We start from the raw sequence: 23,098 nt of genomic DNA on the forward strand, positions 1-23,098 counted from the left end.
CCACAGGGATCACTGAGAGCAAGTGTTGAGGCAATTTTAAACACCCACCGGGGATTAAGTGATATACAACCGCAAACTCTATGGTGGGGAAAGGCACCAAACCAAACAGTGCCAAGGACGAGTATGCACGTCCTTTTTGCATACACCTGCATAATAGCCTGGCACTAATGTAGGCAGAGTGGCCCAGTGCTCAGGATTATCTGCCAGGAAAGGGTAGCAGGCTGGCATAAAGGTACAATTAGTTCACACATGTAGCCATAGAAAATAGACCATGCCAGCGTAATGAAAATCTATGCATTTATTGGGTCACACATGGAGAGATGTCTTGCCCCGCTGCCATTTACAGAATGGGCATTGACCTTGGCGGCTTTGCCTGGCGCTGATGCTGCAGTGCCATAAAGGGCAGCCTGGGGCAAAAGGCACTGAAGGGATGGGGAGGGAGTGGAAAGGATGCTGGAAAGGGGCAGGGAGGGTGCGGAATGGGAGCTGAGAAGAGGCGGGGGGAGATCCATGAAAACGGGTGAAGGAGGCCCTAAAGAACGGTGTCCTGATGAGGGGGGTGAAAGGGAGACCCACCCATTCAAAAGAGGACTTTATGAGAGGTGGCTAGAGGATGAAAGGGGGGCCCCTGTGTGGGGACAGCCCAGCAAATGCTAAACACAGGAAAGACCTGCACGTAAAATTCAGCGCATCAGATGCAGCGCTGTGAACACATGGAACCGTTGCACATCTATAACTATCAGGCTTCGGCAGGTAACACACAAAGTATAAAAATACAATGTATTTTATGAAAACAGTAAGGTAAACCCTCATTACAGAAATGTGGGTCCTCTAGCTAAAGACAGCCAGACAACATAAAGTGACAAGTAGGGTGCGCATGAAAAGGGGAGCAAGCCATTACTGACACACAGTTAACATGTCCACTACCTGCACACCCAGTGCATTTTACTAAAAGCCACAACCCACTCATGTAATATTGTGTAGGCCCACGCCCTGGTGGCAAGCTCATAACAAAAAGACAAGGGGTATGAAGAAAAAAAGAAACTGGCATTTAAACACATAATAAAATAACATCCGAAATCCCTATGCCAACATCAACGATACACAGTGTTTTCTGTATCTCTAGTTCACAGTATATGTAAACTAAGAATGCACACATCCCAGTCAAAAATGCGATTAAAACTATTCTGAAACACAGCCAGAAGCCTCCAAAAACCTTAGATATATTTTAGAAACAATGTTTTTCACTTCATACAAAAGAATCTGCAGTATTGTTAGAATATATACACAGGGTAAACATGTATTCACATGTGGAGAAGTAGATAGCATGTCTTTAAAAATACATTGAAAAATCTCTAAGTACTAAACATGTAGCTCCAGCCCAGTACCAAGTGGTAAGTATTCACTATGTTGGTTTCCCGAAACTAAGTTCCTGGGGGGCCGAACAACCCGATATAGCTAGGACATCTTTCCTAGAGGCAGTTTAAAGAGAGCGGCTCCTAGGGTCTTGAACCCTTGGCCCAACAACGACACCGACGACATAGAAGAAGATCAAACAGCCTTCACATGATGAAGCCCCTCAACAGTGAAAGCACAGCTGAGCAATACTCAAAGTGGGTAGGGGGGCCCGACAAGTGGATTCTGGTGGGACTGGAAGCCTTAAGGGCAACACAGAACCATATACTTAAAATGGGTGACAAATGGTGGCAACAGCAAGGGGAAGGAAGTCCCACAGACCACAAAAATAGGTCAGAGATCCAAAAATAATAAACAGGAAAAAAGCAAAATATTTAAGAGGCTCTAAAAAGCCATACAACCCCCAAAATGGAGATTCCGTCTTAACAGTAAGTACTGAAAATAACCCACCAACGCAGGGCCCAGAGGTTAGTGCTCACAGTTACTACTCTAGAAAAGTTGGTCCCAGGAACGCGAAGCATGGTGAGTCCAGCTCTTTTTGTGCAGGGTGGTTTAAGGGACCCAGTCACCTAGGGATTTGAGCCCCAGACTAATGACGACCCGATAGACAGAAAGAAGATCAGTAGCCTTTCCTTGGAGTGGGACTCCCCAGCCATAAGTGAAAGGAACAGCAGAGGTGGCTCCCTGAGGCTGGAATAACCCAGCCAAGCAGGTTCCAGTGGCTCAAAGGAGAAATGAAGGAAGGCCACCAGCAAAAGATGGTCCCGTAATGGCAGAGGCGATCCAGGATGGTTGAGACAGGAAGAGGAGGCAAGGTATACGTGTCCCAATAACCTTCCAGAAACCCTCAGTTTCCAAAACCAGGCAAAAGAAGCAGGTGGTAAAAAATGGGAAGCAGCAGTACAATGGCCCAGAAAATGGTTCCAGCCTGTGAAGCCTGATCCAACCCATAAAGGGGATCAGTAGAATGACGAGAACAGCCCAGAAAAGCCAGCAAGCACCAGAAATGGGAACCAGTGCTTAATTTGGACACATCGTCCAGCCAAAATAGCCAGGCCCAGGGGCAGCAATGGGCTCTTCATGGTGTAAATCCTCCAGCACTAAAGTGCACCTGCTACACTCCCTGAAAATCCAACAGAACTCAGGGTAGGAAGAAGGTCTCCCCTGCACATCCCTCACACACCTGGGCTCCAAACAATAATCACAGAAAGGGGATCCAAACCAAGTTGTTGGTGGCATGTCAATCATGTTTGCCCCAAAAGCTGCCAACCCAGAAAAGGCCTGCATTTTGTGTACTGGCATGTCCAGGACTAGGGACTGGACTAAAGTAGTCCTCACCAGCACAGAGGGAGCAGGGCTGAGCTCAAAGTGAGCTTATATGTGTTCACAACAGTTATTTTAGGCCTGCCTTGTGGTCTCCCCTAACAAAGAAACGCCTATGAAACAAATGAGCTGAGAGCAACTCTAAAAAAATACATTAGTGCCCCAATGGCTACAAAAAGTTACATTGGAAAACCTTTGCCAAAAATCGGCTTCACTCCTCATGAAGTCAAAGCTAAATCATAGCTGCCACCAGCCTCCTACCCAAATCCAACGCGGAGTGATATAATCACCCTTGGCAAGAATGAGGAGCTCAGAAAGCACAGCTGTCCTAAAAGCCTTGGACTACCACAGGACCATACACATACAAAAGGGATTTAGTCGCAGGGGTGCTTCATTAGAACTCCCTCTGTCCACAAAAAGGAGGTCAGTTATCCTAAAAACAAAATAGGTAAAAAGCAAAAAGTGTAGGTACCATAAAGAATGAGATGGCAGAATCCCCAAAAATTTAAATCTGCACACACTTTTGGGTAAAAGGTTAATTCAGGATTTCCCTGCCAATCCCACCACACCATGTTTACCCTGGGGTGAATCTCCACCTCTCACAGCTGGGAAAGGGAAGTAAAAGGGAGTGAATTTTACCCCAATGCAATTCCTATGGATGAAGAGGGCACAAAGTTTGGTATGTGCACTTACACCCCAAACACTGATTTTCTAAATAACAACCCCTGTGGCCAGTTTCTTCTGCTATTGGTTCTGTTGGTGAATTTCCAGAGGTCGTGGGTGCAGTGGCTGAAGTAGGTGTCAGTTTTGGATCGAGCTCGGTGGCGGTTCGATCTCCAGGTGTGGGATGGTTCCTGCCGTCTTGCAGCAGGACAGGTCAGACACCACAGGTCAACAGCCACAATGATTCCTGCAATGGAAACAGAAACCCATGGCACAGCAGATGAACAGTGGTGGTTAAGAAACCCCGGTCAGGGGGTCCGCAGGCTCAATTCATGGCAGCAGCAAAGAACAGGCTCCAGACAGGCCAGTCTTCATGCAGAAGAGCAGATGGTGCAGGGAAAGATGTTCCTGTCCCACTAATCGATGATCTGCAGTGTACGAAGCTCCGGCTCTGGATAGTGACTGTTGCAGCAAAGAGGTCTAGTTGAAAGATGGTCCATCCATAGGAGCGTCCCCGGACACTTCTGAAGTACAACAAAGGCAAGACAGATTGATGCCACCAGTCCAAGGGGGTAAGGCCCCATACAGGGGCTTCTCTTGTTTCAAAGGAGGCAGTAGAGGTTCACTGATGGAGGACTTGCACATTGTGTGTTCCCCTCATCAGCTGTCCATCAGGTCTTCAGTGCAGTCTACACATCGTCTGATGTTTTGGCTCCAGTGGGTGACTTTCAGAATGTGCCAGGATTTCTGTTATTCAAATTCCAGGCTGGGAGTGGGGCTGGAGAGGATGTACCCACCCACCAATGGAAAGGACCTGCACCATTCAAACAACAACAGACAACTCCTGGAAGAAGTGTGGATTGAGCCCAGATGGAACTAAGCCCAGGTTCAACCAGTTTCACAGAGGACTTTGCGCTGAGTCGAGGCCAGACCCAGCAAAAGTGCATGCCCTTATATGGTAGTTTGTGACAGACAGGCCAGGTAGACAACCAGAGAACAATAGGGCCAAAGGACAGGACTTAAACCACATGAGGAAGTAATTAGTTTTGAATATATGGTACTCAAACTGGCATTATGAGATAAAAAAAGATAGAGAAGGGTAGTTCACATGAAAAAAAGATGTGAAACCCGTTTCATGGCCTTGAAACCTATACTAGGCACATCACAAAGACATACACAATGCTACCAGGCAAATGAGAAGAAATAGATGCAAAGATAAGAAGTGCCCTGTCAGCAATCCATGTAAGGTGGTTTGTGCTACACAACGAAACCAGGCAATCATCAGTGGTAGAGAATGTCTCCTTGCACTGGCAGCACTAGGGACTGGCGAGTGTCTCCACAGGAAAGGAGTTGAGCAGGAAAGTGACCCGAAAGATGCTTTACTTTTCTCAAAAGTCAGACCGTTTGGAAAACACAGGGAGTTATAATGGCGATCAATGGCGGGAATGTTGCAAAAAGACAAAATACCCATACACAAAGTATTACGATATGTCATCCACTAAAGGTGTTTTGGGGATTTGATAACAATGCATGGTTGTTTTCTTGGTGGACTTCATTGAGATGGTACTGGATATCAAATCGATAAGGACATAGAGACAAACCTATTGAGAGTAGTTAAGGACTTCCTAGGCCACCCAGTCTGCCCATCAAAATAAAAGCAACATCAGAATGTTAGCCTATGAGGGGTAAGGTCCTAGACTCAGCAAAATTCCCTCCCTACATGCTTTGCTTTCTTCTGATGAAGACGCTCTCTCAAGGTCTACCAACATTGGACTTCTCATGAGAGTACAGACAGCCGACAGATAAGTGCACCCGCTGGATTGGAAAAGCCCCAAGGAAGCCCTACTCTCAGCAAAGCCTTGCTGCTTCTCCCTGAGCACATAGGTAATGCAGAAGCGGGCTCACTGCAACTCCCTGAGCACTGGTAACAGATAGAGTTCAAGGTCTACGGTTACAGACAAAAGAACTCTACACGTTTCTTTGGGACACTGAGGAGTTCACTTCTTGTCTGAACTGTGGTTACATGGTCCTTACTGCATCTATCCTTTTCTGGAATCATACTGACTGTAAACAGGACCACTGCACCGTACTCTATCTACAAAAGTGTATCTTTCCACAGGATCAACGCCTCCTCAGCATGGCTACTGGTCCCCAGCTTGCCTGCATAACTATGGTGTTGGTACTGGAACCAGTGCCCCTACTCGTGTCCTTTGACTCATGGAAATGACAAAGTCTGGTACCTCGAGTTTGTCTAGCGTAAATACAGGCCTACTTGATTAAAACCTATTGCTTGGACTAGGTCGATGTTTAGCTCTTTGGAGGATATTCCGGCATCCAGACAATATCCGGTCATCCCATCAGAAGATAGTCTAATTCTCACATTCATTTCTGTGAGAGACTTACTGTCATCTAGCTGAGCAGCTATGGATCCAAAGACTCACCCGGGAGACTGAGCGGCGAGCATCTGCAGGATGTAGAACATTCACAGTGCCCAGAACTCACTAGATTAGCCAGGGTTAGCTTGACGGAAACACTGTTGCCTAGCTGTGGATCAGTCTCCCCTCCCGAACACCAGCAAGAGAGAAACCATTTTGGCTACAGGGCACTAGTGTAACCAGAGGGTCACTAATACAGTGCTAGAAGAGTAAAGGAATGGCCACCCATAGAGAAAATACAACTTTTGTTCTTTTGTTGGAGATTATTCTATGAGGAGGAAAGTGGATTAGAAATGGAAATGAAAACTGTTCACCCAGTAACCATACAGAGCAAAAGATAAAGATACATATACATATTCCAACATAAACATAACTTTTAATAAAGAAATAACTTTTCCAGGCAAGTCACTGTTTTTAAAATCCACTTGCAAGTATATTTCTTTTTTTAGCTGATAAGACTTCAAAAATGGTCTACAAAAAATAAATGTCCAATAATAGAATGCAACTTTAGTACACACATCCTTTAGTACTTGCATGTGCTTCTGGGATATGACTAGACTGTGAAGCATAAAACCCAAGTGCAACCAAAAACAGTGCAGAGCACACAAGTGCACTGTTAATATTCAAAGCAGTCTGTACCGAATTGTAGTTTAGGTGATGGACTACTTTCTCACACTTAAGAGCAGCCTACAACTAAATGCAGTTCAGATCCCGGCGGCCCTGGAGGAGAGGCCCATACTCATAGAGACCACGCTCTTCTGTCTTTGGCACAGCCCTCGCATGGACACACGGCAGCACCTTGTGCTGCTTCTATATGGCCATCTGACCTACGCAAGATCTCTCCCAATCCCACACTCACACCTGGGGTGACAACGTGAAGCACCCAGACCACCCGCCATACCTGGCGGATCAACCACGACATGGGAAAAGAAAAGTCCAAGAGGCAAACTCTACTAAGTAAGATGGACCTCTACACTGTTGGGGCTCCTCCCCGCCGCGGGACTCAGTCTTCAGAAGAGGAAGGGGCCGTGAAGAGCCCCACAACCCCCCAATCTCTTTGACAGACCTCATGAACGCGATTGGGGACTCGAGGATAGGAGGCCTATCCACCAAGTTGTCCCTCATACGCCAGGACCTCCGCAACCTGTCGGCCAGGGTCGGTGAGGCAGAGCAGAGGGTGTCAGCCCCAGAAGACACTGTTCACCGGCTGGAACAACAACTCACCGCAATCACCCAAAAAGTCACCCAACTGGAATATCGCGCTGAGGACAGTGAGGGGAGGGCGCAAGGTAATAATCTTAGGATCCTTGGGATACCGGAGAAGGAGGAAGGGCCCAGCGCTGAACTTTTCCTTGAAGATTGGCTCGCTCATGTCTTTGCCCCCAAAACACTATCCAAATTCTTCTCCATAGAAAGGGCACAGAGAGTCCCCACCGGCCAACCTACCGGGAGCCCCGCCTAGAACAATAATTGCACGTCTACTGAATTATCGTGACCGCAATGCGATCCTACAAATGGCAAGGGCCTCTGGCCCGATCACATACAACGGCTACAGGGTCGGGTTCTACCCTGATTACACCAGGGAAGTTCAAAAGGCCATCCAGTGATTTGACTCAGTCAAGAAGAAACTCCAGTCGCTATCTGTCAAATATGCCCTATTCTTCCCGGCACTGCTTATAGTCCACTACGAGGGCACCACTCATCTATTTTACAACCCCAAAGATGCATGGGAATGGCTCAAAACCCAAGTCCTCAGGGACTCCAGAGCACGGCGCGTACCGCCTGGCCCGCCCACACAGAAGCCCTGGTCTGGGCGGCCCTCACCCCCTCGATCTCCGACCAATGCGGATGGTGACACTACGCAGCACCTAGCCGGGAGCCCCACGGAAAAGGGATAAGACCTCCGCAATACGGAGGTTAATCTTCAGTACAATAACACAGGAACGTCCATTTAGCGGCTGCCGCTCCTCATGCAGCACAGGCGCTACCCCAGTCCGGGTTATCCCGAGGAAGTTTACTAAGTTATAAGTTTAATGTTTGGGTGACAGGTGCTCCCAGTTGGGGGGGAAGTACAGGGTGGGGGGAGTTTTAAGGATGTAAGGAATCAGAATCACAAGACGAGAAAGCATGACACCGACTTATGCTGGCAAGAGAATCAAGCACTGTCTACGGGCAAGGCCAATGACACCCAAATTACCCAGTCATCAGCCACACCGCCACAGGGCAACCCCCAGACGTCTCCCTCGGGTGAATACCTCTGCACACCTTCGAAACATACAAGACCCTCATTAATCCTTCTAGATGCCCCGTTAAGAGACCCCCGCATATAGAGTGAACATCAACACGCTATCCTTACTGTCCTGGAATGTTAACGGCCTCGGCTCCAGCATAAAGCAAGATTGGTGCTCCAGTACCTCAACCGGTACTCACCCGACATAGATCTCCTAAATGAGACACATTTGATTGGCAGGAACACCAACTTTTTCAAAAGATCCAACTATCTGCATACCTACCATGCCGGATTCACAAAGTGCGCCAGGGGTACGATGATACTAGTCCATAAATGAGTCCCCCTAAAGGTCAGGAAAGTCAGAACCGATCCTCGGGGCCGCTATGTGATGCTGCTAGCTGACATCTGGGGTGAGAAATGGGGCCCCACCCCCCACGCTCATGAAAGAACTGCTGTCTGAACTGCGGAACTTGCTCCTAGAAGAGGAGGCCGATTTATGGGTGATAGGAGGGGATTTCAACGAAGTGATGGACGTCACAGTCGATAGATCTTTCTGAGACCTGGAAGCCGCCCTGCCCGACGCTGCTTGCCATGTTCACCGAAGCTCAGGGGCTAACAGACACTTGGCGCTCACTCCACAGTGACGAGAATGGCTTCTCCTTTTTTTCCGGCGTACATAAGTCACTCTCAAGGATTGATTACGCCTTCATCCCCCGTAGCACAAACCATAGACTTCTATCTGCTGAATTCCTTGCAAGGGGAATTTCAGACCACTCTCTGCTCCTTTTAACCATGAAGAACGCCCGCCGATGTCCGGCTCGCAACTGGCGCTTGAACACATACCACCTGCGGCTCCCTGGAATCACGGAAGAACTAAAAAAAAAGACTGCAGAATACTTCGAAATAAACGAAGGCTCAGTGGATTGGGCGATCTCGATCTGGGAGGCATACAAGACAGTCCTCCGAGGAGAAGCTATCTCGGCGGTTTCTGCCCACCAGAAACATCATGTCCAAAAGATCAGGGAAGCAGAAGCACGAGTCCTGGAATGCGAACGGCAAATCCTAGCACACAACACTCAAGAAGCAAAGGTGGCCCTGATCACGGCACAAGATACCCTCAGCAATTTAGCTCTGGACAATGCACAAACAGCCCATCAGCTAGTCCGGAGCCAAATCTAAGAACGAGGCGACAAAGCAAATAAAACCCTGGCTTGGTTGGAGAGACGTGAGCAAAATAGAGGACACGTGCGTGCTATCAAATCTCCAGATGGAACATTGCTGACGGATGATTCTGACATTGTGGAAGCATTCGCCACTTACTACAAGAAACTCTATACTCCACCCACCGGAAGCCCTGCACTCGAGCCCTCGTGCTACCTCGACCGGATTGAGATCCTGAAACTCTCATAACACCAATCAGACCTCCTGAACGCTGAAATCACGGAGATCGAGATACAAGAGGCGCTCGCACAGCTCCAACCCGGGAAAACCCCGGGGCCCAACGGTTTCCCTACAGAGACGTGGAAATGCCTCGGTGGCACACTATCAACTCATATGCACCGTATGTTCCTACGCAGTAAAGAACAAGGGACACTCGCCCCGGACCTCAGGAAGGCGTGCATAGTTGTCATACATAAACCTGGAAAACCCCCGGAGGAATGTGCCTCCTACCGTCCCATCTCACTGATCAATGGAGAAGCCAAGGTCTTCGCCAGAACACTTGCTAACAGACTACTGCAGGTGATTGAGACTCTGGTCCACCCAGATCAATGTGGATTCATGGCCAATAAATCCACCAGCATGAACTTACGCAGAATCCAACTTGCGCTGAGTAGAGCCAAAGAAATACCGGCCCCACTGGCCCTCCTGGCAGTGGACTTTGAGAAGGCATTTGACTCTGTAGGGTGGGACGCTTTATGGGCAATCATGGCTCGAATGAACCTCGGGCAAACATTCATATCATGGGTCAAACTTCTCTATGCATCCCGAGAGGCCCCGGTGAGGGTGAACGGCAGGTCCTCCAAACCATTCCCTCTGGGCCGAGGCACTAGGCAGAGGTGCCCACTGTCTCCACTCCTCTTCCTCCTGGCCATCGAATGACTCGCAATAGAGCTCAGAGATAACAACAATTGGTCTGGATTCGCCTGGCCGGGGGGAGGGGAGGATCGACTCTCGCTCTACGCGGATTGCCTCCTCATATATTTTAGCAACCCGAGTACCTCATGCCCGACTGTCTCCTTTATCCTTAGGGAGTATCAAAACTTCGCAGGCCTAACGGTGAAAGAGGCCAAAACCATTTACTTCCCGATCCAAGGTAGTGAGTCTGCGATCCCTGAGACCTGCCCATACCATGTCTGTATCAGGGAATTTAAATATCTGGGCATACGGCTCGACCTGACACTAGAAGGGTTCCTCCAACTCAACCTTCAGCCAGTAATAGAGCGGTTTAATAGGGATGCCTCCCACTGGCAATCACTCCCCCTATCGCTAATGAGTAGAGCCGCACTATTCAAGATGACGACCCTCCCCAGACTTCTGTATGTTCTCCAAAACGCCCCACTCACCATCCCCCGGGAAACTTTCACATTTATTGATAAAAACCTTTGCACACTGTTATGGGGAGGGAAACAACCCAGAACAGCCCTTAACACGCTCCAGAGATCGTTATGGGAGGGAGGCATCGGTCTACCCTGCATACGCACGTACTACCTTGCGACACAGATCGGGGTGGTAAACGACTGGATACACGCAGACCCCACACTACCGCATATCCGTATTGAAATAGAGACCATGTCCCTGATAACCCCGCTGCAGATCCTGTATTACACCAACAACCAACTCCTGACGTTACCAAAAATGACGCACCATATCCGCGGCGCTTGGCAGGATGCACACAAATTGGTCAGCTGGAAAGGGAAACCAACACTATCCCAACCTATATGGCAGAACGCTCACCTCCCGGAAATAGTGAAAATGGGCTCTTTTGAACACTGGCGAGCAAAGGGGATACATACACTGGCACATGTGATCCAGGGGGGTCACCTCCTGGACTTCTAGACCATGCAAGAGCAATTTGACTTGGCACCTATGGAACAGTTTCGACACACGCAACTGGCCCACACCATCCGCACCCAGTTCCCTGACACAACAAGTATACCCCCCTGCTCTCCCATTGAGACCAATATCCTCCCGCAACACATTCCCTCCAAGGTCACCTCTACCCTCTACCAGGCCCTCAACTCCTTCGGGGCTACACAACTCGATGGGCTCAAAGAAAGGTGGGAAAGGGACTTAGGTGAACTGGAATCTGAAGACTGGATAGATGCATTAATGTCCCCTAGGGAAATTGGGATAGAAACTAAACTCAGACTAATACAACTGAGAATCCTTCATCGCTCTTATCATTCGCGCACTGCCATGGCCAGATGGGGGGATCCGAGGATGGGACATGCATTAGATGCAAAACTGAGCCGGCCACCTTCTACCATATGATCTGGGACTGTCAGGTGTTACAGGTCTTCTGGGGGAACTGTATCAATACGATCTCCACTGCCCTGGCAACGCCAATTCCTAAGGATCCCAAAATGGCACTTCTGGGCATCTGGGGGGAAGTGGACCTGACAAAATACGAAAAAATGTTTTTGGCAGTTGCGCTGGGGGCAGGCAAAAGACTTATCGTGGCTAAATGGTGCTCTGCAGACCCACTGTGCCTGAACCACTGGAGCAATGAACTGGACAGATGTGCAGCTTCAGAACGCCGGATCTATAACGCGCGGGGTTGCCCCCGCAAATTTGAAAAGATATGGGGTAAATGGCTCGATGCTCACTGAAATCCCCCTCCCCCTCCCCTTTTCCTCCCCCTCCACCCTGCCCCCTTACCCCTCCCTTGACTGGTGGATGTAAGTCAGAACCTGTGTTACCAATATTTATTTGTCTCGCAACCGTCTCACGGCCCCTTGGCTCTGCAGTGCCCCTCCCACTGTTGATACTGCCATGTTTCCTTTTTCTGATGTATGCCTATGATTCATGTCTACGTTTTCGTTGTGTTGTCTAAATTCAATAAACAGAGTTATAAAAAAAAAATGCAGTTCAGATGGCAGGCAGTTCTCTTATCGGTGAACGCACTCTTCACTAAAGTGTAGTTTATATGATAGGCTGTATTCTAACACAGACATGTTCTAAAACCAGATTATATTCAGACAATAGGACAGGCTGTTCTCTTAAGCATAAAAGCAGTCAATATCAAAATATAAATTAAAGGATGGACTGTACTGAAGCTTAAAAGCGGTCTAAAACCAAATGCAGGTTCGAAATTTGCTCTATTAAATTTAAGGATTATACAAAAAAATGCAGTGCAGACTACAGATTTTCCCTTTTAAGATTAAAAGCAGTCTATGCCCATATTTAATTAATATAATGTCTGTACTTAAGCATGAAAGCTGTCTAAAATCAAATGTAAATTTCACAATGGACTTTGCCCCTAAACCTAAAAATATGGGCGTCTAAACGTAATCGAATTCAAAACATTAACTCCTAAATTTGTAAAGAGTCTATTACAAAATACATTTTGGATGATGGATTAAAGTTTTAGGCCTAAAAGCAGTCAATGGCAAAATATGGCTTATGTGATAGACTGCGGATATGCAAATGTATGATGGCTCCAAACTCGGTGACCTGGACTTCAATTGTAGCTTAAACATTTTTGCAATAGAACTAGCAAACCTTCTTTCTCCTAACTCTAGAATAAGCATACCTGCGCCATTGGCTAGAAGAAGGGGAATATTTGTCTGTGCTAATCTCATTCATTCATTCACCATACAAGACACTGATGAACATGATATGGAAAGAAATGTCATACATGTAATGTACTATGCACTTTACCAAAGAAACACCTCCATGTTTTTAGGAAAACAATTCAGAGATATGATCTCCGGGCCAAGACCCAAGACCATCTACTACATGAATAGACCTCTGTCCTCACAAATAATTGATTTCTCTGGATAGAAACAGCATCAATTCAATTAACTCGAAGAGAAGGTAAACCATGACGCTAAGGGGGGAAAGAGTGTCTTACCTGGCAGCTGCACTGTCTGCAGGGATCAGGGTCAAAAGCCGATCCACTGGTGTAAAGCTGTCCTTCAAACAGGCAGTTCTGGCAGACGGGGCAGCACTGTCCAGGTACCCGGGAAGGGTGTGTACATGCGACATCGCAGAGAACTGGGGCACATACAACCTTCCCAAGCTGTGCGGACAGAGAAAGGAACATCAGGGGTGACATAGGCACAAACAATCCCTGTTGCTTTAACATTCTACATTGCTTTCCTTTTACAAAAAACTGTGGGATCATTTCAAGGGATTAACACAAAGAGGCCACAAGGCAAGGTGTACAACGGAGCACTGTACAAAAGCACATACAAATGAAACATGTGTGAGATGATGGCTACAGGAGACATCTGATAAGCATCTTGAGTCATGGAATTGCTCTGTTAATACCCCTAAGTAAGGATCACCCACATTTGCCGTGTATGCATGTGAATATTCCTGATCTTTTGGTTGAGGATCATATGTGCCCTGTTGTAGTGGTCTGCCAGGGTGAAATGATCCCAATAACTATGTGATTTATCATCCTGGAAATCAAACCTACAAGAGATTACTGACCTTTTCCACAATCCCGTTTATGTCCCTCATGATCGCTGCCAATTTCACAGGGCAAGCTATAGCATGGGTCCAATCCTTTCTAGCTAACCGGACTATGAGAGTCTTCTCAACATCAACCTGTGCTGATCTGATCCAAATAACATGCAGAGTCCCACAGGGCTCCTGTGTCTTACCCACCATGTATAATTTCTTCACCAAGCCACTGTTTGATATGTTGGACAGGCTGGGCATCACCTACACAAATTATGCAGATGATACCCAGATCCTCATACCGCTTTCGGGCAACTATCAAACAGACCTGGCCTTGGTGAACAAGATATACATCCTCATTCAGGCATGGATGGCGACCCATGGCCTCTGCCTGAATGACGATAAAACTGAGATATTGCTCCTCGGATCCGCCTCTAACCTAAAAAAAACTACCACCAAAATACACTTCCTTCAATATAGATAAGAACACCATCACAGTTCTGCCTGTAGTAAAAACCTTAGGTTTCTACTTAGACTCCGCCCTCACTCTCAAAAAGCAAGTTGGATTCCAAGATGGCCGCCGGCACTGAGTAGACGTGCCGACGGCGCTTCCCGGACCCGTTTGCAGCAGGTGCCCACCACCCCAGCATTAGCCGAGGAACGGGCTGTCCGGGACCGCAGGGACCCGCGGGTGATTACATTTGGAGGTGCTTGGCCGGGCGGTGGAGACCGCGGGAAAGCAGAAGTTGGCAGGCGGGAAGGCGGCCGAGGCACCAGAGACACCCGACGGAGATCGGCCTCTCCTGGTAGGCGGGGCCCAACTCGGCAGCAGTGGCCGTGTGAGCGGTGCGTGGATCGGCTCCAGAGGGATTGGTGCCTCCCCGGAGGACTGCGGGGAGACTTGCGGAGGCGCGGCCAGGGTGTGCGGCCCGCCCGGGGGACGCAGTGAGTCACCCCGCTGAAGAGGGCTGGCCCCGAGGGCTGCGGAGGAGGGCCTGGCCGGGGGCATAGTAGGCTGGTGTGGATCGCGCGCTGCCAGCGGTCCTGAAGAGGGCGGGGGCCCGGCAGGAGTGGGGGCTGCAGCGACGAGGAAGCCTGACCAGAGGGCACCCGGGAAGGCTCAGGAAATAAGGACCAGAGGGCAACGGCAGGCAGAGGAGAGCATCGGAGACCCGGGAACACTGCACAACAGAGCCTCTGCTGTGCTGGGTGCAGTAGGCGGCTCGGCGAGTGAAGGTAGGAGGAGGGGGGGACCTCCTGCCTGCAGGCCCATGGAGGGGTGAATTTGACGCAGGAGCAAGGGCATTGGTCTCCCCCACGGCCACGCACGCATTGGGAACTGCTCTTCAGGGGAGGAAGGGCCCTTAGGGTGTTGGGAGCTCCGGAACAGGGCTTGCTAACCCGGACTGGGTTGAAGGGCCACTGAAGTGGCAAAGGAGTATAGCTGCAACGCTATTCGCCCCTGAGGAGGACAGGGGGCTGTTGCAGCTTGTCGTGCTGGACCAGTGGCTAAGGATCCAAGGGGGCCTCAGGAGAGATCCAGGCGTGTTGTGCAGGCGGAGGTGGTGAGGCGGTCTTCCGCCGCGGGGAGCGCTGCTCGCGGAGCGCTTAGACTGAGGCAGCAACAAGCGCTCGGAGAGTGGAGAGGTGGGCAGAATGTCCGTGAGAGCCAAAGGGAAGGGGAACAGGCCGCCTCCGGCCCCAGGTGATAATCATAGCACCCTCCATGGACTGTGGCAGGCACAGGCCCCCAAGGATGGAAACGGAACCCCCGGCGGGTTGGAGGGGGAGGGCCCCCCCCCAGGGGGCGACAGAGGACACGGCAATATTGCATAGGAGAGAATTCCTTGAGGAGTTGCAAGCCTTGCAGAGCAACCTAACCAAAACCTTTCAGGAGCAATTCCAGTTAATGTGAGCAGACCTCAATGAGGCCTTAGGAGAAATTAAACAAGATCTGCGTCAACTTGGCGAAAGGACGGACACTCTGGAGAGAGGTCTCCAGGAGGTGAACAAGGACTCTACAGCGAATAGTGAGGCGATTGAAAGGCTGGACATTGCCACCAGAAATCTAGAAACACAGGTGGAAGATTTAGAAAATCATTCCCGCAGAATCAATATTAGAGTGAAAATGTTGCCGGAGTCGGTACAAGACAAGAACTTGAAAGGGGTGCTCCAAGGCATCTTTGCAGAAATCTTGGGCGGATGCGAGCCTGGAAAGATCGAGTTGGACCGAGTGCACAGGACGGGGCGTCCGCCCAAGGCTCAGCCAGCAAGACCGAGGGACGTTCTGGCAGCCTTCGCAAGGTACTCTCAGAAGGAAGCGGTCCTCAAAGCAGCACGATTAAAAGAACACATCATGTTCAAGGATCAACAGATAGCGCTATTTCGGGATCTGGCGAGCAGTACGCTCCTGAAGAGGAGGCAGATGAGCCCGCTACTGAAGATATTGAACGGGAAAGCGATACGCTACAAATGGACTTTTCCCTTTGGGTTTGCTTTTGGAATGGGAGGGTACCCAGAGGCGCATTACATCACTGTAAGAGGGGGCTGATCTTTTGCTCGTGGAATTAGAAGATGTACCCTCAAGCTCGAGTCCAAGAAGCATGGCTGACAGAGCTAGACCCAGGCCTTGGGAATGGGCAACTGTAAGGGATAAACGGAGGAAAGATCCTAAGGACAAGGTCCCGTTGGGCCCGGGGAAATTTGGAGATGAGAGGGCTCTCGAGTGATCGACTCCCTCTGTGCTGCGGTCAGAGATAGGGGTGGTGGGCCTCTAAAAGGTGGGTAAAAGCATTGGGGTTGTAGGTGGAGCAGCCATGTTGGAAAAAAGAAGGGCAAGATGCCTGTGGTAGGAGTGGGGGATGTGCGGGAAGGAGTTATCCTTCAGGGGTGGGGTTGGGGGACGTTTGGGGGGGCTGGGGGGAAGGGCAACGAGCAACCAGCAGAGGGGAAGGGGAGTTGGCGGTCATCGGGCTCAGTGCCCGTACAGTGTGGGGGGCTCACTTAAGTGGTTAACACATAACGTGAGAGGGTTAAATACCCCTCTTAAAAGGAAGAAGTTAGAGGATTTCACGCAGAAGGAGAGGCCAGATATTCTGGGGCTCCAGGAAACACACTTGCTCCATAGAGACCAGCGTAGACTAAAGCTACGCGGCTTTGATCAGATCCTCCATGCCTCAGGCCCTACCAAAGCAAGGGGGGTAGCCCTGGCCATTGGAATTTAGTGTCTGTGGTGTGATTAGGGATAAGGAAGGGAGGTACTTGATAGCAAGGGGGAGGTGTCAAGAGGCCCATTACACGATTGCAGTAGTGTATGGACCCACTTCGGGTCAGGAACAATTCTTGTATCGAGTTTTGCAGGTGTTGGAGGATGAGGCATGGGGTCAGATCATCCTCCTGCGCGACCTTAATATTGCATGGGATAGGGGGAAGGACAGGGATCGCCAGCGGGTTTACGGGGGAAGAGCGGTGATGTCCGTGAGGATAAGGGACAGGATAGTACGGCTGGGCCTGCGTGATGTGTGGAGGGAATGCAAGGGAGAGGAGGAAGGCTATACCTTCCTATCAGGGGTGCATGGATCGCAGTCCATAATCGATTATATATGGGTGTCGGCAGGCCTGGTGGGTAGTATTCGTGAGGTACAGACTGGGCCGTTGGGAATAGCGGACCATAGAACGGTCTCTATGGTGCTGGACTTAGGTCGGAGGGCAAAGGGCCTGTGGGGGTGGACATTTTCTGAAGCCACAGTGAGGGACCCGGAGGTCAGGGGGAATATCGAGAAAAAGATCAAGTTATTCTTTGATATCAATAGGAAGGAGGATACAGGGGAGGGAATTAGGTGGGATGCTTTTAAAGCTACCATTAGGGGGGAACTGATCGCAGCGGAGGCCCATCGGGCAAAATTATTGAAATCCTTAGAAACTCAGCTGGAAGCTGAGGTGGAGGTGGCGAGGCAGGCAGCGGGTGAAATCCCCACTCGGGCGGCAATGAGGGATTATAGAAAGGCGGTGGGTCAGTTGGAACTCCTGCGCACTAAAAAAGCTGAGGGCGCCCTCCTGGCTGCAAGACAAAAATTTTACATGAAAGCCAACAAGCCGGATGCGCTATTAGCGCGTTTATTAAGGGGTAGTAGGGCAAGGAATGCAATCTCAGCGCTGAAATCAGAGTCTGGAGCTCGGATTACTAGGCAAGAGGACCTTCAGGAGGCCTTTGCAGAATACTATGATGCATTGTATGCCTCCCTGGACCCTCAGAGTGCATCTCAGGAGGAGTTCCTAAGAAGGGTGGAATTGGGGGAAATTAGCAAGAACACACGGGAAGCCCTCGATCAAGAAATCTCGGCTGAGGAAGTGTCAGGGGTAATCAGGGCCCTCCCCATGCACAAGGCCCCCGGCCCTGACGGTTTTACCGCTGCATTTTATAAACTGTTTAGTTCTCAGCTGGTCCCTCACTTGACGTCTCTGTTTAATTCTTTTAGACGAACGGGTAGGATCTCTCCTACTATGGAGGAGGCAAAGGTCACCCTTCTTCTTAAATCAAATAAGAATCCGGAGGACAGATCCTCTTATCGCCCGATTGCGTTGATGAATGTCGACGCAAAGTTATATACCAAGATTCTAGCGAATCGTCTTGAGTCGGTCCTCCCGAGCTTGATCCACCCCGACCAAACGGGGTTCATTAGGGGTAGGCAAACGTCGGATAACATCAGGCGAGTGGCTCACTTAGTTGAAAAGGCCCAGAAGACGAACACTCCCGCCCGCGGTCTTGGTGGCACTAGATGCAGAAAAGGCTTTCGACCGCGTGGAGTGGTCTTTTCTGTTCCGAGTGATGGAGAGGATGGGCTTCGGGGGGGATTTCGTGAGGATGGTGCGAGCTAGCTATCAAGACCCCAGCATCAGGGTGATGGTTAATGGGAGGGCCTCTAGGCGAATTATTCTGCGGCGAGGGACGAAGCAAGGCTGTCCCCTCTCCCCAATGCTATACGCGATTTATTTGGAGCCTCTTCTTCAGGCAATCAGGGAGACGAGGGATATTCAGGGCATACCGTTTGGGGGAGAACAGCAGAAGGTCGCAGCATTTGCGGACGATATGCTGTTGGCGTTGACGGCCCCAAAGGAATCGCTTCCAGCGAGTGTGTACCTGCTGGTGGCTTTTGGGGAGGCATCGGGGTTGAAGATCAACATGAATAAGTCGGAAGTGCTAAACCTGACATTAAGTGCTGAGGAACGGGACAGGCTAAAGGAGGAGTTGCAATTAAAGTGGAGTCCGGGAGGGATCAGATATTTGGGGGTGAAAATCACAGCTAACCTAGCAGGGTGGTATGCGGCTAATTTTCCCCCACTCCTCAAAGCAGTAAAAAAGGACTATCAAAAGTGGAGGGATCTCAGGGTCTCTTGGGTTGGACGGATAGCCGCAGTGAAGATGGTCACGTTACCTATGCTTCTGTATCTATTTCAGGCTGCCCCGCTACCTGTTCCAGCAACTTTCTTTAGGGAGCTAGACTTGCTCACCAAAGGGTTCATCTGGGACGGGAAAAGGCCAGGGTGGCATTTAAGCTCTTGACGGCGCCCAAGAACGAGGGGGGGCTCGCATTGCCGAATTTTCGGCGATACTACGAAGCCGCACAGCTTTGTGTCATTAGGGAATGGCTGAGGGGAGCAGAGAGTCCGTCGGATAAACTCTGGGTGAGGATGGACAGGGCCGTTGCTCATCGTAGCTTAGCAGAAATTGTATGGCTTCCCAAACCGCTCAGGGCACGGCATCTTTATGAGAGCGCCATTACCAAGCTTCTAGTGGACACCTGGGACAGTTTGGTGCGATCAGGGGGCCGGACTACATTCCCATCGCCTTTCACCCCTATTTTTGGGAATGGGGACTTCACCCCGGGCTTGGAGAGGGGGGCTTTTGTGCGGTGGCAGGAGGGGGGTTGCAGGAAATTGGCAGATATGTTCCGAGGGGGGGCAGTGCTGTCTTTCCAAGACTGTAAGAAGGAATTTGCCATCCAGGAGAGTGAGCAAATTCGGCACTGGGTGATGCACCCGGAGGTTAAAAAGGCGGCCACCCGAGACACGACGGCTTTTGAGAGATTCCTCCTCACTAATGATGGTTCGAAAGGCCTGATCTCTAATATTTATAAACTCTTGTGCAGTGTAACTGCGGACACTAGGTGGCCCTTTATGAGGGAGTGGGAGCGGGTGGTGGGGAGAGAGATTGGCTCTTCGGAGTGGGAGGATTTATGGAGAAAGATTCCTAATTTGGCTAAGGCTTCCCAATTACAAGAAACTTGGTATAAGGTACTGTACGGATGGCATTATACCCCCGCTCGACTCCACAAGATGTATCCCGAGGTCTCTGAGAGGTGCTGGAGGGGGTGCGGCATGGTGGGCACCGCCGAGCACGTTTGGTGGTCATGCCCGAAGATTGCACCTTTCTGGGGGGAGTTACGGGAAGCGCAAGATTTGGTTTTTGGCCTGGGCGATGATAGACCTCCACTACATATCCTACTGGGCCTCCGGGCAAAAGAAGTGGTTGGTGAGCCTAGAGGGGGGGAAAAAACAAAGGTGATATTGATATTGGCGGCGATAATGTTAATAGCACGGAAATGGAAGAGCCCTGAGATCCCTGCTCCCCAGGACTGGCTTCGAAAGATGTGGGAAATAGTGGCTCTGGAGTGGGCGACTTATAACTCTCTCAACTAGCTCCAGAGCTTCGCGGCGGACTGGGGCGAGCTGTTGGAATTCCTTAAAGATGACTTTAGGGTGATTTGGTGCCCGCAGCGCCTGAGACTGTTGGACCTGCAATAGTTGTGTTATGTTTTCTCTTACCTTTAAATTGACTGGTGATTGGTGCAGTGGAAGCTCGTTGTCTGCGGGGGAGGTGGGTGGGTGGGGCGGTGGAAGGGGGAAAGGTTGGGGGGGGTTTGGTTTTGTTGTTTTGTTTAATGAGTTGTAAAACCTTATTCAAAACTCGATAAATAAAGTTTAAAAAAAAAAAAAAGCAAGTTAGCTCCCTTGCCTCCTCAACAGCTTACACTTGCAAGCTAATCCGCGCTGCCAGACCTTTCCTCTCTAGTACTAACTGTACTACCCTGGCCAATGCATTAATTATGTCTAGACTAGACTATTGCAACGCCTTGTACTCTGGAGCTAACAAACATATCACGGACAAACTACAACAGAGACCACATCTCTATACGTAGGAAAAAAAAACACTGGCTAAAAATAAAAGACAGAATCTTCCTCAAAACTATCTCCATAACCTCCAAATGCCTAAACAACTTAGCTCCCCCATACCTAGCGGAAAAAAATCAGAGGAAATCCACAATCCGACCTACTAGGACCGCCAATTCATTCATGCTTGAAACCCCACGATGTAAGCGTTCCACGGCTGGAGGAACCAGCTTCCCAGTCAAAGCTGCGCAATATTGGAATACACTCCCAATTGACCTTAGACGACCACTAACTTACACCAGCTTTAGACACAGCGCTATTAACTGGCTCCGCACCAACGACCCTTAACCCTAGTCACCTCACTATCCCTCTGGACGCACTGGCCTAGCCGGCCTCCTACTGTCACCTGGGTCAGCGAGCTCTAATACCCTACACTGTATTATATGATCTGCACTTGCACATAAATATTGTATATGCTGTATAAACCTATTGTAAATAAGTGGCCCTGATTTGTACCTAATCAGGTATACCCCCCTGTATTATATACTGTACTCCATTGCATTTATTACTGTACTGTACCCTATCTACATGTATGTAATTGCCACAACAGGCACTGTAACTAAGTCTCGAGAATTCTTTTACTGTTGCGCCCGTCTACCTGAGGGTTTGGTGTGCATTACCAAATAAACAAACAAACAAACAATACAGCCTTCCTTTGATTTCAGTGTAGATCTATACATTTGACTGCTTCCTTAGTATGTACCTTTATTCTTTTCAAAGAAGCCCCCCCTTTTCATTTAAGTCTTATGGCACTCTTCTGACATCTGTTCGTCTTGTGTTCTTAGTCTTGGTCCCTATATTACTATAAAGGCCTTTTTTCTCTTAGTATTGGTCCCTCTTCACGTTTTTGTCTAGTTTGCTACTCACTTGATCTTAGTTGTGAGCCAAACCTCTCTTTGTTTATGCAACAAGGTAAAATTTGTCTACACGTATAACTTCAGAAAAATGTATACTTTATTTAATTAACACATATAATAATACTATTAGGTCAAATAAGTACTTTGTGTATTAATACACAGTACCAAAAGGATACCAGCATATAATGAAAACAGTGATGCCTATACAAGGACTCTCCTAACCCAAATGTCTATTTGCGGCCCTCCACCAGAGACTAGTGCCCAACACTAAATAACAGAGGGGTGGGGAGAACATGGGAACTGTACAACAAAGCAAGCAGGAAAGTCCCCTATGGGCCTGAACCATATAGTCCTATAGTCACATTCCAGCACTGGTATATGTGGAAGGCCCTTGACCTAGTGGTCCACAACTAACGCATATCGGTAAGTTATGAGAAAAGAAGGGATACAATTCTACCAACAGGAGAAATATGTAATAACTCCCTGAGGTCTAAAACAGTACTCCATGTTCACTTGAACTTACTAGGGCATTATACAAGCATTAATGCACAGGCACTTAAAACAATATCTTATAGGCAGAGAGAGAATGAAACTATTGTAAATCATAGCCAACGGTTTCCATGAATTAGTAAAGTATTTAGCAACAATCGCCTGATTCATACATTTCAAGTGCAAAATACTTAGAGTTACTAGAAATAGTCACAATGTTACACTCATAGTCCCATAGAAGACATACATATGAAGACTTTAAAAACCAATTAAAACTCGCAGGCAAGTAGTAACAATACCCAATGTGGTCCAGGGCACACTGAAGCCCAAGGGGATTAGGTAAAATGTCCAAGGTCAATTAGGTACCCCCGAATCAACTTTAGGAGAGTTCCGGGCGGTTCACGCTTCGAATGGAATGAATAGAAGTTAGTTAAAGGGTGATTCTCTTTAATGGAGGTAAGTCTGTTTGACCCCATACGGGCAGAGTTTGTGAGGGGCAACCCTATGGACGGTTACAGGAGACCCCAAATAAGCTTTTGAGGTTGGAAGATGAACCCACGCCCCAGATAACGGAGCAGCAGAACAGAAGGACCCACAATAGAAGTCTATGGGGTTGCGGTAAAGACTTGCCTCCTAGGAATCTCTATGCTGGACCAAAGGGACACCTAGGAGTGAGTATCCTGAATAATCGCCCCACCCCAGGACCCAAAGGTAAGTAAGCACTCAGGTCAGTGGCTTCGTCAAAAACATCTCTTTTCCACAGGTGAGGTTTGTAGGATTCGGTTCTCATAGACTTGAACCTATTTTCTAGAGTTATTTCTCTGGAT

The 23,098-nt window shown here is 49.0% G+C and overlaps 1 protein-coding gene across 1 annotated transcript in view; it reads right to left on the reverse strand.

Moving 5' to 3' along the window:
* The window catches only part of KCP (kielin cysteine rich BMP regulator), an 823,409-nt gene that overhangs the window by 88,057 nt on the left and 712,254 nt on the right, over positions 1 to 23,098 (reverse strand). The window contains exon 44 of the mRNA XM_069629543.1: positions 13,142 to 13,309. Within this exon, the coding sequence (XP_069485644.1) occupies positions 13,142 to 13,309 (168 nt within the window). The remainder of the gene's footprint in view (positions 1 to 13,141; positions 13,310 to 23,098) is intronic.

Source organism: Ambystoma mexicanum, chromosome 12 (assembly GCF_040938575.1).
Source record: "Ambystoma mexicanum isolate Mex_15411 chromosome 12, UKY_AmexF1_1, whole genome shotgun sequence".
NCBI classification, from domain to species: domain Eukaryota; kingdom Metazoa; phylum Chordata; class Amphibia; order Caudata; family Ambystomatidae; genus Ambystoma; species Ambystoma mexicanum.